General features: G+C 42.7%; 1 protein-coding gene across 5 annotated transcripts in view; it reads right to left on the bottom strand.

The window, feature by feature from the left end:
- The window catches only part of PIP5K1A (phosphatidylinositol-4-phosphate 5-kinase type 1 alpha), a 42162-nt gene continuing 22230 nt past the window's right edge, over window positions 1-19932 (bottom strand). For 3 of the 5 annotated variants that reach the window (XM_053670301.1, XM_037126224.2, XM_053670303.1), the window contains 14 exons: window positions 19784-19815; window positions 18010-18090; window positions 14805-14935; window positions 14267-14384; window positions 13930-14082; window positions 12918-13217; window positions 10019-10224; window positions 8622-8705; window positions 7719-7767; window positions 7432-7516; window positions 6250-6396; window positions 5926-6055; window positions 2203-2251; window positions 1435-1525 (listed from right to left, as the gene is read on the bottom strand). In XM_053670301.1, coding sequence (XP_053526276.1) covers window positions 1523-1525; window positions 2203-2251; window positions 5926-6055; window positions 6250-6396; window positions 7432-7516; window positions 7719-7767; window positions 8622-8705; window positions 10019-10224; window positions 12918-13217; window positions 13930-14082; window positions 14267-14384; window positions 14805-14935; window positions 18010-18090; window positions 19784-19815 — 1568 coding nt within the window. In that variant the 3' untranslated portion in view covers window positions 1435-1522. Of the gene's footprint in view, window positions 1526-2202; window positions 2252-5925; window positions 6056-6249; window positions 6397-7431; window positions 7517-7718; window positions 7768-8621; window positions 8706-10018; window positions 10225-12917; window positions 13218-13929; window positions 14083-14266; window positions 14385-14804; window positions 14936-18009; window positions 18091-19783; window positions 19816-19932 lie in introns of all 5 variants that reach the window. The other 2 variants (XM_053670312.1, XM_053670321.1) reach the window with 2 other exon arrangements.

Genomic DNA, 19932 nt, shown 5'->3' with positions numbered 1-19932 from the left:
CTCCCACCCCTACTTAACTCTGTCTTGAATAAAACACTTAAATACATCATAAATAGTAAATTATGAAAAAAAATAGCAAGAACTGTTTCTTTCCTTCTTGTAAAAAAGAACATGGCAGCAAAGACAGGCAGCCAGAATTTGGCTGGGGGTGTCTAATATAGACAGTTACTTGGGGTATGGGCTAACCTACTACGGTTGGGTGGGATGAAGAGGTGGGAATTTAATAATCTGCCTGAGATGCCAGGTCCCCTCCTCCCCCTGACAGGAGTAGGAGGATCAGACGGAGAACTGCAACTCTTGGAGATGAGGAGGAGAGGGATTATATAAGCCCCCATTTCCAAGTTCTCTGCATGAAGAGAGGAGGGCAGGACAAGGTGGGGGGACAGCAATGACCTCACCGAGGCAAGAACCTGCTGGCTCCCATGAGTTTAAGAGATATTCTCAAGCCTCATAGACACGGACTGCCTGTTAAACAGACACAGGTGACGCCCTCGCCACCTCAACTCCACAAACAGCAGGACACTGTTGGAAAAGGTGGGGAGAGCAAGGAACAAATCTCCTTTGGAGAAGGACCTAAAATTCATTTGATGTCTTCATACTTAGAAAAACAACCGCAACGTATTTCAAATTGCAAAACAGTAACAATCACTATGGCCCAGCAGTGAGGAGGACCATGCCTAGGAAGGGCACTGCTCTCCTAGCCCCAGGACTGTGCCACTGTTTCAACAATAGGGGTAAAGATGACCCCATGTCCCACTCTCTCCATTCCTTCAGCCTTAAGAAATGCATCACGAGGGGAGGAGTTACAGAGGAGCTGCTCCAGACAGAGCAGTCACCACACTTCTGCTTCTCAAACACCAGGGCTCCTCAGAGGAAACCATCTGAGTAAGCATCTCTCCAGCACTTCTGGAGTTTTGATCTGAAACTGTCTGGCTTAAAATTATGTGCTTTGCACTATTTTTTCTTTTCCTTTTTCAGGTGGAAAAAATGGCTGGAAGGTAGTTAAACACCCTCACACCCCCAAAAACCATTTCAAAGTTTATAGGGATCTTCTTCCAGAAAGAGCAAGCTACTATAAGGATAATGTGCCAGCCAGTCTGTCCTGAGGAAATTAAGAGTCTAGCTCCAGGTGATAGGTAGATGAGAAGGAAGAAAACCACTAAGTCCAACAACCCCATTTCTGGCAGGAAGAATGGGGGCGTGGAAACAATTCAATTGTGGAAACCATTGCCAACTGGCTGGCTAGTTGAAAACTCGTGCCACCCAGCTCGGGAGTGCAGAGGATGCTGGTGCCCTCAACTGTCTGAGTCACTAATGCCCATTCATGAGGATGGGGAAGGAGAAGAGGTTCTTCTTCGGAGAAAAGATTCTTCTTCGGAGAAGAGTTGGAGGCGTTCCTAGCCCCCAGTATACTCCTGTTCTGATGACCAAGAAGAAAACTCAGCATTGCTGGGGCAAGTGCTGACTTCTTGGGATCACAGAGACGGTAGAATCTTGTTCCAGGTCTTCTGAGGTTTTCTGCTCACTGAAAAGGGAAAGGGTATAAAGTTAAGAATGAGGAGTATTATTACATAAGGAGGGAGAAGACAAATTCAAGTTTACTTCAACCTGACAGAGTTAAATATTCTTCCTTTTCAGCCTCGATTTCCTACTACACGGTACCACAAGCAAAATTTTTAAAGGCAAGGTTTTTTGTTTGTTTGTTTTGTTTGTTTTTCATTTTTTTAAATTAGTTTTATTTAGTTATTTTTCAAGTATAGTTTTTTTGTCTATTTCTCCCATCCCAGCCTCCCCCGCCCCTTGCTCCCCACCTCCCTCCCATTTCTGCCCCCCTTAGTTCTCATCCCTGTGTCCTTCCTATTTGTTCCTCCAAATCCCTCCCCCCTTTTCCCCCCTTAACTTCCCTTCCCTCTCCCCTCTGGTCACTGTCCCCTTGTTCTCTATTTCAGTGTCTTTGTTTTTTTTTTTTTTTGCTTGCTTGTTTATTTTGTTGATTAGCTTCCTGTTAAAGGTGAGATCACATGGTATTTGTCTTTCAGCACCTGGCCTATTTCACTCAGCATAATGCTTTCCATAAAGGCAAGGTTTAAGGGGCACCCAGTCCCTCCAACATTGCCAATTAACACCGTGGTCCACACTCCATTAGTTCATCATCTTTATACTTTTCATAGCATTTACCTCCCCCACATCCCAGACACTCACATGGGTGAACTCTGACTCTTCAATTTCAAGCTTTTCCAAGAGGTCTGAACTAATGGGAGGAAAAAAAATGTTAGAAGAATTAGAAGATAAAAAAGAAAGTACTGTCCTCTCAAGTCTAATTTTATACTGTTCTCCCTATTTCATTTCATATTCAATCCAGGATTCAGAAAGAAGAGGCCAAAAGGCTACTAGACCAAGAAACACATTATTTTAATTAATTATTTAGTTTCTTGAAACCATGAACTATTTCCTAACACCTCTTTTCTTCTGTCTTCAATCCCCAGGTATGGCAGGCACCCAGTGATCACTGCTGCCTGATACTCATGCCATTATATAATTCTCTTGAGCATGGGCTGGATTTAGTAGTTTTCTTCTAATGAACAAAATAGAGTACAGGTGATGGGATGTCGATTCTGAGGTTAGGTTACAATAAGACTGTAGCTTCCTCTTGGGTTTTCCTTTCTCTTACTTGTTTGCTATGAGGGAAGCTAGTTGCCCTGTGTGACCCACCCTATGATAGGCCCATGGAACAAGGAACTGAATCCTGCCAACTACATAAGCTTGGAAACTGATCCTCCCCTGGGTGAGCCTTCAGATGAGACCACTGCCCTGGCTAACGGCTTGACTGAGAGCCTTGAGCCAAGGCACCCAGTAAAGCCACACCTCAATTCTTAAGCCACATAAAATATGAGATAATAAATGTTTGTTGTTTTTAGTTGCTAAGATTTAGGGTAATTTGTCACATAATAATAGGTAATGATATGTCTGCAAGTGAAGTACTGCTATAATAAAAATCTAAAATGTGGAAGTGACTATGGAAGAAAGAAATGAGCTTTGAGAGAGTTTTAATTAAAGTTTAGAAGTGCTCTGAATATTCTATAGAATTTTGGACTCTAATTAGAATTTTGGACTCTAATTAGAGTTGCTAGTGAGGGCTGAAAGAAAAGTGAGGAAAAAAACTTAAAAAAAAATGTTTATTGATTTTAGAAAGAAGGGAGAGGGGGAAACATTAACAAGAGAAACATCAGTTGGTTGCTTCCCATATACATCCCAACCAGGAAATGAACCCATGACCCAGGTATGTGCTCTCACCAGGAATCGAATCCCAAACATTTCAAGTGCATGAGACAATGTTCCAACCAACTGAGCCACACAGTCCAGGGTGAGGGAAAAAAACTCTCATTAGAAATCAAAGGAAAGGAGATCCTTGTTGTGTAATGGAATGAAGGTTTAGCAAAATGTCATCTACAGTTATGCGGAAAGCAGAATATGTGCCTAATAAACTGGGTGATCTTGCCTTGGAGATTTCTAAGCAAAGTGCTGGAAGTGCTTTCTCATTTCTTCTTAATGCTTATAGTAAAATATGAGAGAAGAAAAATAAATTGAGAAGGATTATTGAACAAAAAGTCAGGAGCTGATGGTTTTGAAAATCCTGAGACTCTCCAGATAACAAACAATGCTAAAATTAAGCAATGGCTTCAGCTATGGCTGGTGTGGCTCAGTGGGCTGAGCGCTGGCCTGTGAAGTAAAGGGTCACTGGTTTGATTCCTGGTCAGGACACATGCTGGGTTGCAGGTCAGTGTGCAAGAGGCAACCGATGTTTCTCTCCCTCTCTGTCTCCCTCCCTTCCCCTCTCTCTGAAAAATGAAAGAAGAGCGAGGAGAGAAAGAAAAGAGAGAAAATAAAGAAAGAAAGAAAAAGTCTTCTGAGTAAGGATAAAATCCAAGGCAATGCAGCTCTGGCTGCTAGGGCTCAGTGGATTGAGTGCTGGCCTGCAAACCAAAGGGTCGCCAGTTCGATTTTCCAGTCAGGGCATATGCCTGAGTTGCAGGCCAGGCCCCCATAGTGGGGCAGGTGCACTACAGGCAACCACACATTGATGTTTCTCTCCCTCTTCCTCCCTCCATTCCCCTCTCTAAAATATATAAATAAAATCTTTAAAAAAAACCAACTATGGAAATGCCATGAAAATGTCGTCTAAAGATGAAACCAAGGGTATGATTGTATTTTTTTAAGGCCTCAGAAAAATTCAAGTTGATGTTTCAGAGTACTATTCAGTCATAAAGAAAAGGCAATTCAAAACATTAAGAAAGAATAAAGGTGTATGTCACAGATCCTCTCAACAGATCTCTAAGAAGCACAGGGCTTATCAAGAAGGTATTTGTAGGTGCGGCTTTTATTTAATGGAGTAAACACCAATGAGATGCACAGAAGGCCCCCAAAATCTTTGAGTACTGTATCAGCAGAAACATCACCAGTCTGGACTGAAAGGAAGAGTAACAGTGCAAAATGAAAAGAGCCCTGGATCCCCCAGATTCTACCGGCAAGAAGCAGGCTGAGGAAAGTACTCAGCTGCAAACGCAGTGTTGTTTTCTTGAAAAAGGTAGACTCAGAATGCAAAACGAAGAGTCCAAAAGGTAGAGGCAAGAGCCATGGAAAATTATTCCCATGCTTTGAGACACGACAAAAAAATCCAGTATTTGCTGTATTTTAGGTAGCTATGGATCAGTGATTCCTCTGTGCTTCCCACACTCCCCTTTTTGTACAGGAGTGTGTTCAGGGGTTATCTAATGTTTGTCTCACCACTATACACTGGTGGGTGGCGAGAAGATAGCACGTGTCCTCCTTTCGCAAGTCCACAAATTGGGAGGAACTCAAGGAACAATCCCTGGGAAGCTCACCCAAACCTGGAGCTAATTTAGATGGCAAAATTCTGGACTTGGAGCTGATGCTATAATGAAATGAAACTTTTGGAAACTATGAGAGGGAATGAATTTTGCACATGGAGGGATGTGAATCACTAGGGGTCAGAGGGTGGATTATAACAGGTGACGTCTAAGATGGCCCCAAAGATCCCTGCCCTCCTGGTATCCACACCCTGGGTAATCCTTTCCTTTTACGTGTGTGTTAGATTTAGTAAACAGAATGCTGTACAGGTGGTAGGATGTCAATTCTGAGACCGGATGGTAAAAAAAATGTGGCTTCTGCTTAGGTGCATGCACTCTGAGGGTAGTCAGCTGTCTCAGTTGTCCTATGGAGAGGCCCATGTGGCAAACAACTGAGGCCAACAGCCAGCAAGAAACTAAGGCTCTCAGTCCAGCAACCTACAAGGAACTGAATCCTGCCCAAAGCCACATAAATGAACTTAGAGACGAGCTTTCAGATGAGACCCTAGCCCCAGCCAACAGCTTGACTACCTCTTCATGAAAGATATTTCGCCAGAGGACAGAGCTAAGCTGCACCCAGACTCCTGACCCAGAGAAACTATGGCATATGTTTGTTACTTTAAACCACCAAGTTTCTATGTAATAGAAAATTAAGACACCACCTAACAAAATTAAATCACAACCTTTACACTGGATTCTTTTGAAAGATTGACTGTTCATTGTCTTCTCCGCCCAGGAATCTTTCCAGCCTTACATCGTAAATTGAGAACTCACTTAACTCACCAGGAGACAAAAGGCTAGTTAGGGTATTTTGACTAAGTATCAGAAAAGGCTGCACACAAAGGCTTCTCCCCACCTCTTAAAGGTACAGAGATATTGACACACTTCTCTAAGTCACTAAAGATGAACTCTGAGGAAGGTGAACCTGAAAAAAATCTAGTGAAGAGCAAGACAATGACCTCTGGGAAAAAACAAAACAAAACAGAGATATGGAGGTTTCCAAGGACCTGAAGAAAGAGATGAGAAGATTATACGGAAAGAGGGGCAAGGAACCAACCTTGTAGATAGCATTTGCAAAGTCTCTCCAACTACAGGTGAAAAACAGGGGTCAGGAATAGTCGAGACCTCACTGATTTTCTCCGAAGGTGGAGTCTGAGGTAAAACATCAGGACGACCGAAGTGGACGCCTGGAAAAAAGAAAAAGGAAGAACATCAATAAATAAAAAAGAAGAGAAAATGGGGTGGGGGGAATACAGGGGAAAATTCGTAGCAACTTGGCTTTTCCTGAATAGGAATGGGAAGCAGAGTCCTAGGTAAATAAGGACCCAGAAGGAAGGGAGGGAGTGCCCAGTCACATGGGAACCCCAGCCCTGGCGCTGACCTGGCTCCACTTCCGCCTTTGTTGTCACTTGTGCCTTGTGCTCCCCAGACACCGATGGCTGGTAAGTAATGCACGAGTTGCCGCTGGGGCCTCCTCGCCGAGAGAAAGATGAGCCAGACCGAAACTTTTTGGAAGGAGAGGGCTTCACTTCAAAGGGAAAGAGAGAGCCTACTTAGCACCCACCTCAGAAACCGTCACCAAGACACAGACACAACTTGCTAGCAGCTCAACACAGACACAGAGTTGTTTTTCTCCAAAGTGGGAAGAAGGGTTAATGTCAACACAGACAAACCTATGAACAACTTTTTAGAGGAGGGGGCATCTCAGTTCACTTCATTCTGGGAAAAGGAGAACCAAGAGGAAAGGAGACGTTCCCCTCTCTCCCCTCCTACAAGCAACCTCAATAGCTTTGCTTCTACCTGATGAGATGTTCTCTATTTCGTAACTCCCTGTTCTTTAACATTATCCTTCAGTTGAACCTGACAAAGATGACCCTTTCACAATATATCCTCAAAGCACTTATGCACACAGCACTATGATGATACTTTACACCCGTTATACATCACTTTGAAAAGACTTTGAAAGGATTTCCCACGTTTCTTAAAACTGTGTGGCATGCCCAGGTCCACTCTGACTCCCTGAGGGATGCCTACGATGAGGAGATGGGAAGGAGGAGCTGAAATGTGCCGGTGGCAGCAACATGAAAGGTTTGGAAAGAAGAACACTGGCACTTCTCAACCAAGAAAGCTGAGAGGAAGAGAATAAAAACATTTGCTAAGCAGAAATCAGTAAATGCTTCTCCAACAATTTGAACCTAGTTTGAAAACTCCTCGGCATTGGACTTATAAATGCAAAATAGAACACTGATAATATCCTTGTCCATAAAAGTCTGGCTCTACCTATCTCAGCCTGTGACACGGATCCTACACCCGCATTTTTTTGCAGTCCCTCTCCCAGAAATGCCCCTCACCTCAATGACACATGTAGGGAGAGCCAGAGGGGAAAGCCACGTGGAAACAACTGGGACAGACAGAATGACTGACATGACGGGCAGCAGCTCTCATGGGATATGGGCAGAGCAGGAGAAGCCTCTGGCTTTGGCAGTTCCCTGAGAGAGGTATCCTGCCCCCATCTCTTGGCATAAGCGAGCCACTGGGGGTTCATCTTGTAGAAGCCACTTACAGGGTATCTTCTTAAAGACTGTGCTGCACATGAAACGCTGGAACCGTTCAGCATAGAAGCCTGGGCGATGCACCGATACAGTGTCCTGTGGAACAGAAAAGATGGCTGCAGAGTTAAGAGTTGGGGAGGTTCAACAAGAGGACCTCTAGTCCAAGGGCCATTTTCCCTAGGCTGAGACCCTAGTACAAGTATAGACCCCACAAATGAAGTAAGATAAGAAAAAAATGACGGGGGCAAATCAGAAATGAGGAAGGCAGAAGAGGAGCCACTGGCTGACAACTACTCACCCCGTCATGTACCAGAGCTTTCCAAGAGTGCTCCAACTTCTTAACAAACCTGCCAAGAAAAATGCACATCTTGCATTCACATAGTTTTTAAATAATGATCTTACACTTTTTTATTTTAGGGAGTCAGGCAACGGTAACAGAAAAACTTTAAAAAAGAGGGGCTGGGAAAGCACTATCACTATTACGCTGGCTTCCCAAAGAATAGACACAGCAGTGCTTACTCAGCATGGAAATCAAAGCTGTTTCTGAGTAAGTCAATTATCCCAACAGGACAGGGTAGTTAGTATGTCCCTGACAAGTCAGGGAGAAGAACACTTATTGGAAAAGAACAGCTTGTAAAACAAACAAGCAAGGCTATAAGAGAGGGGTTAAAATTAGATAACATGCTGAATCAGTAAACCAAGTAGCGTCCAAGTCCTCATTAGTACCAAAAACCTTACAGGAGCAAAACTGGGGTCCAATATTCCAGCTCTTCTCTCACCATCGCTTCACTGTCCCTTAGTCAGGCTAATTAATACTTTTACAGAACACAGTGACCCTCTTGTTTTTCCGCCATGGAAAAGGGCAACATGTTTCCAGGGGTATCCCAATGTGGAGTATGACTCATCTCCCAGGTTTTTCAGAGTCAGACAGATGGTATATTCTACCCTGATGCTTCCGAGAAGTGACTCAGCTTTCCACAGAGGTACACAGTATGTTCGAGGGGGTGGTGGGGTAAGGAAGCCAGAAGACCGGCAAAAATCAAGAAAATAAATCACCACTTGCAACCCAAGAAGATGAGCAACCAGATCACAACTTACTGTTCTTGTTTCAGGAAGAACTTGGTGACAAACCCATCTAAAACAGAAATGAGTGGTTATCTGCATCCACTCTGCCCCCTAATATGGAATCCATGTTTCTCACCTGTAAGACTGCAGAATGTCGATGATCCCAATATAAAGCAGCAGCCTTTCCCCTTTATTATTCCGAGCAGGGATGCCACCCATACTGAGGAAGACAAGGAAAAAGTAACAAAATCTTTTGGCTAGAAGGTAACTAAACATAACTGTCTTATCTTCCATAAACTGGGAAACAGTGAGAGCCTTACTCTGATCCCAACCCCTCAGGAGTATGTATTAAAACCTCTCTCCAAACCTCACTTGCCTGTTCTCCTACCCCAATTCTACTGCAGAGAATCTAAAATCACCCCTACTGAGCAATTCTGGGATGTTTCCCAAATTAATGCTAAAACTCCCTCACTACTCCCATATTTAAATCTATGCCTACTAAGACACTCTTCTACTTCTTTTTAATTTTTATTTGATTTTAGAAAGAGCGAGGAAAAAAAAAGGGAGATGGAGGGAGAGGACATTGACATGTTCCACTTCATTCATGGGTTGATTCTTCTATGTGCCCTGATGAGGGACAGAACTTGCAGCCGTGGTGTATCAGGACCACACTCAACCAACTGAGCTACCCCGGCCATGGCTAAGATACGCTTCTTGAGTCCTATTAAAGGACACCTCAAAAATGAGCCCTGGCCAGCGTGGCTCAGTTTGTTAGGCATCTTCCCATAAACTGAGAAGTTGCCGGTTTCATTCCTCGTTAGGGCCGTGCCTGGGTTGCGGGGTGCTTGCCAAAGGCAGCCAATTGATGTTTCTCTCTCACACCGATGTTTCCCTCCCTCCCTTTCTCCCTCCTTTCCCTGTTCTCTAAAATAAAAAATAAACAAAAAATTGTCTTAAAAAAAACCAACTAAAGAATATTTATGGTTCTTTAGTTAAACACATGTCCTGATGGATCCATTTATGGTAAGAAAGATGCTTTCCATGAAAGTCTGTAATAAACTGGTTTTCATGAAATTCTAATATAATATGCAGTCATGTGTCTATTAAAAAAGAAAGTCTTTTAATTTTGAATAGCTCTCCTTCCCAGTTGTACTACAAATCCCAAATTTAAGACATCTTCCTTTTCTTACTTTAACTTATTCTATTACAGTTGTTCCTGATTTTTCTCCCTTCCCTCCCTAAGTCAATCCCCATATCATTGTTTGTGTCCCTAGGTTGTGCATGAAGTTCTTTGGTTAATCTTTTCTTCATCTTTCACCCAGTCCCGCCTCTCCTTTTTGGCAGCTGTCAGTCTGTTTCATGTATCTAAGCTTCTGCTACTCTTTTGTTCATCCTTAAATATTAAGAAACCTCATTTATATAAGCATTAACGTTGTTGACTTAACTGCTGAATCAAGGCTACTCCTTCCCAGAAGCTACATCCCTCCCTCAAAAAGAAATGCTCTCCTTCCTGGTACATCTGAGCCCACTCACTGGTCTTCAGTCTCCATGGTGCCACCTCGCCGAGCCTCGCCCTGGATAGATTCCATGGCTGTGGAATACAGAGCCTTTTGGGGGGCAGGTTTGCGAGCGTCCACTGAGTATTGTGCTTCATTGCCTGAGGGCTCTCGCTGTGCGTGGTCAATGTTATGGATTGACATCAGGAGGCTATAGTCCATTATCTTGAAGCTCTGCAGCACCTAAGGGCAGGAAAAAACATGATTGAGCCTTGAGAGGTATGAGGACTTTTTTCCAGGACCTCACAGCTTTCCTGATCCAATTATTCTGGAGTATAGTAAACCTCCAGGGCTAACCATAAAATTATCCTTTGTTCTCCTACCCTTGGAGAAGAGCATTATCCCCCTCCTCTGGTTACTCTTCAGTTGTATCCCCTCAGTTTTCTATCCTTCGAGTAAACACAAATTAGGCAACTAACAAGAAGCTCTTTGTTCTTTCATCTCTTCACATAAACAGCATTATATTCTCAAAGGTATAAAAAATATGTATTTGTGCTGTAAAGCACCTCTGGTAAGAGTACCAGAGCACCCTGTCACTTCATGACAGAGCAGATCTGCTGCAGGACCTTATGTGACCAGCTTCAACTCGGGTCAATGTTTACTGAGCACCTACCATCTGTAGATGCTGTGTCTGCTTACGGGGGACACAAAGATACTTAAGAGTGTCTGTCCTCTAGGATATTATAGTTTAGGAAGAAAAACAAATGTAAATATAAGTACAACACAGTCAAATGTGTACAACAGCAGACATGCTTACATGATTGAGGGGCAGTACGGGGGCGGTCAGGAAGTGATATATACATTTCTAAAGGAAAAATGAGAAAATAAGTCCAAGTACACAAAAGAAGGAAAGAATATTGCAAGGCCTGGAGGTATGAAACAGCACGTTACATGTGTAGGGAGGTATAATTTGGTCTTGCTAGAACATAAAATGCAATGACCAGGTGAGGCAAATTAGAGAGGTTGGTAGAGGCAAGACAATGACAGGTCCGATTATGTCATATTACGGAGCCTGGATCATATCCTGTAGTTCCCAACTCAGAACAGGTGGGAAAGGATTTACTTCCACCACTTCCAGGAGCTCACTTTGGTGCTGCAGCTCAACCATCTTGGTAGGTGGCGTAAGGGATGAAGATGACAAATTAAACATACCCAAAATGAAACACAGCAAAATGTTCAAGGAACCAACAGTGACAGGAAGAAAAACAGGACTCAAAGCAACGATTTGGAACAAAAGTAAGAAATAAACAACCGAATAGAACAGAATGAAGAAAAAAGAATTCAAAAAAAAAAATGAAGAGAGACTTAGGAAAAGATAAAAAAAGCCCTGGCTGGTGTAGCTCAGTGGATTGAGCACGGGCCTGTGAACCAGAGGATCGCAGTTTGATTCCCAGTCAGGGCACATGCCTGGGTTGCAGGCAGGTTCCCTGCAGGCCAGTTCCCTGCAGGGGATGCACTAGAGGCAACCATACATTGATATTTCTCTCCCTCTCTCCTTCCCTTCCCCTCTAAAGATAAATAAATAACTCTTAAAAAAAAAAAAGAAAAAGATAAAAAAATATGAACAGTAAAATGATAAAAACCTTACAACTAACAATAAAAGAACCTAAAAATAAATAAAAACTAAGCAAACACTAGAAGAAGAACAGAATCAGAAAAACAGACATCACATGAAGGGATTTCAATGGCGAGGGGGAAGGGAGGAATGGGGGGGAAATGTACAGGGAAAAAGCATAATTGGTAGATATAAAATACACAGGGAAAAGTAAAAAACGGTACAGGAAACAAAGAACTCAAAGAACTTATATGTACAACCCATGAACATGAACTAAGGGGGGAGGAATGCTGGAGGGTTGGGGAGGTGCAGGAAGGAGCGGGGATAAAGGGGGAAAATTGGGACAACTCTAATAGCATAATCAAATATACTTAAAAAAAAAAAATAGAGGAGGAAATGGATCTAGAGGACAAAAGGGACTGACCTGGAATAAACCACCAAGTTGGGAAGAAAGGAGATTAAGGATGGTTGAGTATAGAGACATATTTATACACTGGTAATGAGGCAGGACAAAGGGATTGCACAGGACAGAAAGTTGAGGTGGTTTGTTGATACGCAAGGCTGAGGGATGGGAGTTAAAAAACAGTTTGACAAAACATACAAAGAAACAAAAATGCAAACTCATACATACACAAAACAGAATGGTGGTTACCAGAGGGAAGGCGGGGTGGAGGACAGAACAAAAGAGGGTAAAGGGGGTCAGATGCATGGTGATGGAAGGAAACTAGACTTGGGTGGTGAGCGCATAATAGACTATACAGGTGTCAATTATTAAGCTACACATCCAAAATTTACATAATATTGTTAACCAACATTATACCAATACATTTAACATTAAAAAAATTTTTTTAAATTAAAGTGGTTTGAAGAGTACTCTCTTCAGATGATTTCAATTATCTGAAATATCTGCAGAGAAGCAGAAAATGGGAAGATGAGGGAAACTAAGGACCCCGGTGGAGATGGCTTTCATATGTATGTAGAGATGCCAGTACATGTAGTTGTGTGATTTCATCAGTAGGACTGATATCTGAGGAATGATGGCACTGCCATGAAAGTAAAAAGAATGTATGATTATGAGGCCCAGGGTAGGTAGAGAAGGAAATAAAGCCAGGTAGGGTGGGGGGAGGAGAAACAGGGAAGAAGTAAAAATGTAAACATATAACAATGATCTAATGTAAAAATTATTTCAAATGAAATCTGGGACATACGAAGTAAAGGAATGGAGTCCTGTCTCCCACAAATTTGATGCCTAAGAATAACCAAGCTGTTTAGTGACTGAGAGTTTTGGTGTCTATGAGAGAAGGAATTCTGACAAACTCACCAAACAGTCACGCTGCAGGGTCTTACATAGAGCATTGTACATATCAGCATCCAAAAAGAGACCATCAGGAATGTCTTGTAAGAAGTCCAGGTCTTTAAAGGTGGGGAGAGGCTTCTCTCGCTCTTTTTGGGAAGCCCGCCGTTTGTAGGTTGAGCCCTTGAGGTCATACTTGATATGCATCTTGACTGACCGAGGTAAGAGATTGTTCATTACCACAATCCGAATGTTCTTACCACCTGCCTGCACACAGTACAGTCCATAGAATTTAGGCAGCAAAGTTCGAGGGTTCTGGTTGAGGTTCTAAGGGCATGAAAACAAAAAGTAGGAGAGCAAATTAACTGACTTTCAGTGAAAGTCAAGAGCAAACGCTGCCACCCACCTTCCTTCATTTGTTAGTTGGGATTCAGATACATTCCGTCTGTTCATAAGCCCACACCGCATACTGCTATTTGTTTAAAATGTCCCAATGCATCTAATGATAGGATCATCACCAAGCTGAGCCACAGACCCTCCAATACAGTAATCAGTCAGGATGCTGAACGTTTGACGGATATATTCTTTTAGAGTTTTAAGAGAATAAGGTGCCAAAAAAGTCTTAACTCTTGGCCCTTGGTATAGTATATTCTTGGGTAAAATAGGAGACAAAGGAGTTTCCTAACTTCTCCAGACCCTCCAAGAGCAATCGGTCAGAATAAGATTGGATAGAGTATTATCAAGAGAAGTAATCAACCTCATACCTCAGTGTAGGAGCTGAACTAAGAACAGAAAACAAAATCATCATTTAATCTGGCCTTTGGGTAGGACAGTCTAAGCCAAATAACAGTTAAAATAGGATACATAAACAAAACCCCTTTCAGCCACAGAGAGGTAAAGAGATGGGGTGAAATCACAAAAATGAATTATATTCTTAAGACAGAAGCCCTGACATGGTTTTGCCCCCACTGAAGACAGGCCCCCCAGCCCTGTCCAGCAGTGGAGTGGGCTACATAGCTGGTGCTCCGCTTCTCCTTACCATGTAGTATCCTGGAAGCAGCTTCTGCAGAAACTCCGCCTCTTTATGTTGGACTGTTTTAATGATGAATTCATCATCGCTGGACACATAGAAGAGGGAACCACTAGCTCCAGAGCTGCAGAGTTCAATCAGTGGCTCACTGCAGAGGGAGTACTGGGGCCCAGAAAGAAAAGAACAAGAAGTTCATAAATACCAGGATCTACCCAACCAGAAATCAACTACAGATGCAATTCTGTTCCAAAAGAAAACTAGAGTAAGGCTATGAAGAGGGAGGGTCTCCCTTTAGGAGTATTCCTCTAACACTGAAATCACAGGGTTATGGGATGCGGAAGCTTACCAAATAATCATCAGGCCGGATACCAAATAATTCCCGAAAGTAGCGAAAGGCAACAGGTGCATAGGTCTTGAACCGAAAGTCATTGTAGTGATGAGCAGGGGTCAGGTTGCTCCCTTCACTGTGGGGTTAAATAGAAGAAACCACAAGTTACCACTTGTGGTCACCCAGGGCTCTGTCCACCCTGGGAGTCACCCAGAGATGGGTCAATTCATCACTCCTGAGAGAACCAGAGAGATTACACGAGTCAGTTACTTAGTGGGACAAAAAGTACAACATGGAGATTAAGACACGAACACAGGGAACAACAATGCCTTCTACCCAAATGCATGGCATCGTTTTCTAGGACTCACTCTACAGGCCAGAGGCTCTCGGAAACAGACAAGGACAGAAGCTGCTCTCCACACTCCAGGGTCCCACATCACCCTGGTTAAGAACTGGACAGAGGTCTAAGTTAGACCCGAACCCCTAAAACTGCCCTGAGTTTGACATGAAAAAGCCACACTTTCCAGGACATTATCGTGAACATTAACCTCTGTACCTGGGGAAGAAGATACTTTCCACCACGTAAAAGTCTTGCATGAGGACATCCCGCTCTGGTTTGGTACTCAGGCTCCCCACAGTGTGAGTAATGCCTAGCTGGATGGCACCTTTCAAGGCTGATGAGGTTGTCTGAAAACAAAAAGGAAATAGAGGCAAGTTTCTAGTATTAAACCTGATCAGGCCCTGGCCTGGTAGCTCAGATGGTGACAATATCATCCTGACACACCAAGGTTTCTGGTTCACTATCCAGTCAGGGCACATACAAAATCAACCAATGAATGCAGAAACAAATGGAACAACAAACCGATGTTTCTCTCTCTCTCTCTCTAAAATCAATAAAATAACAATAAATAAATCTGATCACAGTAGTAAAAACTCAGAAGGAGCACTTGAAAACAACTGTCCTAGTAGTTCAGACTAATCCAGTTTCCCCACCCCTGATGCTTTCCACTGCAGTTTGGCCTGGCAAAAATGAAAGGGCCTGACGATACAGAGTAGCAAAGGTGGGACTGGCCCAGCCAGACTCAGCTAAGCAAGGTGTTCCCTCCTATCCATATCTATATTTAGAAGATACACTGTATTGAGAAAACAATCTTAGGTCTCACTCCAAAAGCTCCTTCCCCCCAGTAGCTGGGGCGCTCCAAAAATGTTATTCATCTGATATAGAATGTAATTAAAATTAAGTGATAATCTGAGTATCTACCCAGCTAGAGAAGCTTCCGTCCTCTAAGGCAGGGCCTGACTGGTGTTCTAAGAACAACAGAGTTGCGGGGGGGGGGGGGGGGGGGGGGGAGTTCCTAACCGAAGAAGCCCAAAGACTCAGATAATTCTAAATCTAAATACTTCTCTCAGAAATTATCACTGTGATCAAAACCCTTAAAATCTAGAATTCTGATTCCATGGAAAAATATCACACTGCCATAAGCTGCATCATACAGCACTACCAGGACATATATGGCTATTTCATTTTAAGTTAACTAAAATTAAATTTAAAATTCTTCACCCTGGCTGGTGTGGCTCAGCTGGTTGGAGCATCAACCTGTAAACTAAAAGGTTGCTGATTTAATCAGGGGACATGCCTGGCCTCGGGTTCAGTTCCCAATCCAGACACGCCTGAGAAGCAACCAATTGAGGTTTCTCTTTCTCTCCCTTTCTCCCTCCTGTCCCCTCTAAAAATAAAAAAATCAATAAATAATTTTAAAAATTTCACTTTTGCCCTGGCTAGTATAGCTCAGTGGACTGAGCACAGGCCTACGAGGCAAAGGATCACTGGTTTGATTCCCAGTCTAGAGCACATGCTGGGTTGTAGGCCAGGTCCCCAGTAGGAAGCATGCAAGAGGAAACCACACATTGATGTTTCTCACCCTTTCTCCTTCCCTTCCCTTCTCTCTAAAAATAAAATAAAATAGCCCTGGCTGATGTAGCTCAGTGGATTGAGCAAGGGCCTGTGAACCAAAACATCGCGGTTCAATTCCCTGTCAGGGCACGTGCCTGGGTTGCAGGCCAGTTCCCAGCAGGGGCCAGTTCCCAGCAGGGGATGCACCAGAAGCAACCACGCATTGATATTTCTCACCTTCTCTCCTTCCCTTCCCAAGATAAATAAGTAAATTTAAATAAATACAACAAAATCTTAAAAAATTTTTCACTTCTTCAGTCTTATTAGCCACATATTGAAGTATGACTAGTGGCTACCATTTTGGATGATACATACAATAAATTTCAATCACTGTAGAAAGTTCTATTAGACAGCTTTGTTCTACATTATTTTCCTCATCCCTAACTTTCACCATATTTTACTTATATTTCTAACTACTCTTCACTGGGCATTAAAAGTATAATTAGTGTTTTTAAGTGTTTGCCTCTCCAATTAGACTAGAAACTCAACTTTTTGTCTCAATGTTTAGCACATAAAAAGAGCTCAATAAATGTCTGTTGAATTGACATGTGCCTCAGAGCCCATTCCTAGGGACAGTCAGGACCCTGCCAGAGAATGAGAATGCATTACTTGGGACAATACAATAAAGGCAGAGAACAGACACAAGAAAATTTTATGTGGGCCAGAAACATGACTCCAAGAAATCTGCACACCCTGTATCAGACAAGCTACAGGTGCTAAATAGGAGCACCTGTCCCCGGAGAAGTATAAGCATCTCCAAACAGTCCAGATATGAAGAATCAAGGTCACCCCAGGATGTTTTCTCCTCCTGTTTTCCCTTCATCAGTTCAATTTTCTGCTCTTGGCTATTACTATCTTTTAAATCCATTAGAAAGCTCAAAAAGCAGCTGTTCTAGACCCTATTCACCAGCTGAAACTACATTCTTAAAATTAAAAAAAAGAAGAAAAACACTCGACCTGCTGTCTATCTCTGTATCACCAGGCTGGGTGAGACATGGCCTTGATTTTTATGTATAACCAGCATGAGAGGAAAGACAGAAAGACTTCAAGAGACGTGGTTCCCTGTAACAAGGGAAGAATGGTCTTGGAAGCTTGTTACATGTTTATATCTAACAGGGAAACCTAATTTCTTCAGCTCAGTGAAATGGCATCCCTCACCAGATTTACCCACTAAGAACATTCTCAATTTAATTACATATAGATGAGAAATTAACCCATTTCACCCTTTGTGAAGTAAACTCTAAAGTCCAAGTTATGCCTGGCTGATGTGTAGCTCAGAGGATTGAGCACAGGCCTGTGAACCAAAGGGTTGCCAGGGCACATGCCTGGGTTGCGGACCAAGCCCCCAGTAAGGGGGCGCACGAGAGGCAACCACACATTGATGTTTCTCTCCCTCCCTTCCTCTCTGTCCATAAAAATAAAGTCCAAGTTGTGCCCTGGCTGGTGTGCCTCAGTGGACTGAGCACCAGCCTGAGAACTGAGAGGTTGCCAGGTTGATTCCCAATCAGGGCACATGCCTGGGTTGTAGGCCAGGTCCCCAGTTAGGGGTGAACAAGAGACAATGGATCTGTGTTTCTCTTGCACATTGATGTTTTTCTCCCTCCCTTTCCCTCTCTCTGAAAGTAAATAAAATCTTAAAATAAATAAATAAAGTCCAAGTTGTATGACGACGCTATTGTGCAAAGGCTTAGGATACCCAGAAATAGGATAGAATATGGACAGTAATATCAAGGGAACAGAACTACTACCCCTTCCTGACAGAACTACCCCTTCCTTGAGTAAGACGAAAGGGTTCTACCCAACACACCTTTTTATATGTTGTCTCCCCTGAGGAATCAACACTCCTGTGGCCTATTTTTTTGATAGGCATGCCAGAGGCATAAGGCACCTAGAAAAAGAAGAGTCAAGATTAACATGTAATTCCCACATAACATGCCAAACAGCTACCGTGAGGGTACATCAGAACAAAACAAACCATAACACTCAACACACCCTTTTTAGGTTATGAATATTTACAAAACCTTCAGAAGACCCACCCTTGCAAACACACAGCTACAGTGTTGCTTCCCAGTGAATTAACTGGCTGGAAGAACACAGAAGAGAACTCAAAGGGATGCCTATTTCATCTCTGGTCCTCAGAATGCTGACACAGAAAGTAAATTTGGAGTATTGTTACAGTACAAACAGGTACAGGTACACAAAAGCAAGACAGGTTACAAGTGCAGTTCCACTGATCCCTTCTTTTTTCACCAGCTTCCTTTCAGAAATTACTACCCTTCTAATCCTCAACTCAATCTGAATACTAACTGCTTAAACTGAATTCACCTGGAGAAATGATCTCACCACTGACAAATGCTAATACTGTGAACCCAGGAATTAACAGGCTGAGGCAATAAGATGACTCCTCTGACACAGGGTAGGAGCCTCAGTGCCTTGATGAGATTCCTGAGAACTCGATGTGGCTTTGTTTTCCACCCACATACCAGGCCCTGAAATAAGGAAGTAAAATCAATAGAATACGTCCTAGAAGGCTCCAAAGTGCCAAAATGCCAGCACAACAGGCAGGAAGGTTATTCTTCATGATGTCAATATTCATAAAGTTAATGAGGCAGAAGGCAAAAGACTAGTGAAAATAGAATGTCACGATCTTAGGACCTGATATTACTAAGGCCCTTAGTGCCAGAAAAACCTCTGCATATAACCTCACGGATCCTGGAAGATTTTTTTTTTTTAAATGCGAACAGCGTCATCTCAGCTGGTGTGTCTCAATGGACTGAGCACAGGCCTGTGAACCAAAGCGTTGCTAGTTTGATTCCCAGTCAGAACACATGTCTGGGCTGCGGGCCAGGTCCCCAGTAGGGGACATGCGGGAGGCAACCACATATTGATGTTTCTCTTCCTCTCTCTCTCCCTCCTTTCCCCTCTCTAAAAAATAAATCAGTGTTTTTTTTAAATGAGAAAAGCTTAAAATCCAGGACAAAAGGGCTCACATTCTGAGGCCCTGTCATAAAACCAAGGAGAGAGGGAAGAAGTAAGAAGAGGGCTGGTAAATACTCCATGGGAAAAAACTTAAGCAAATGGAAAATATTCTGCACAGAAAGGAAACACTTAGGACATTAGCTCCTGTATGATTAAAAGAAGTTATTGAAATTCACTGTAGCTGTAGAACAAAAGGCAAAACAAGAGAATAAAACAATAGAGTAATAGCGAAACAAGAGTGGGCTTTAATGTTGGATGGTCTGGGTTTAAATCCCACACTTATCAATCCCACTTATTAACTATGTGACTGAGCAAATTACAAAACCTCTAATCCTCACTTTCATCTGTTTGTAAGATTAACTAAGAATACCTATGCAGGACACTCAGGAACATTACTTACTCTTGCATCTGGTACGTTAAAAATGTACTATAGTAATACCCATAATAAACTGCAATAATAGTAGAGTTGTATAATTTCTAGCTTACTATAAGAACCCTGTCTAGCTCCCAAGACTCAAGTGGGAGGAAAATAAAGATGTAAATAGGTTTCCTTCTATTCCAGAATTAAAGTTTTAGAACCACTATATCAATAACAAACTTACCTCAGATGCCATGGTTCTCTTGGCTCCACATGCTGTTAAGAAACAAAAACACAATCCTAAGTGTGTATACACACACTCAAACATCTTTATCCTGCACACTGAAACAATCAAGCAGTGAGTCAAACCGAGCCTCTTGCTCTGTGATATCT

Source organism: Artibeus jamaicensis, unplaced genomic scaffold, assembly GCF_021234435.1.
Source record: "Artibeus jamaicensis isolate MK-2021 breed Jamaican fruit bat unplaced genomic scaffold, CSHL_Jam_final contig_1715, whole genome shotgun sequence".
NCBI lineage: Eukaryota > Metazoa > Chordata > Mammalia > Chiroptera > Phyllostomidae > Artibeus > Artibeus jamaicensis.
Note: the sequence above shows the minus strand (reverse complement) of the source record. Positions and strands in the feature narration are given on the sequence as shown.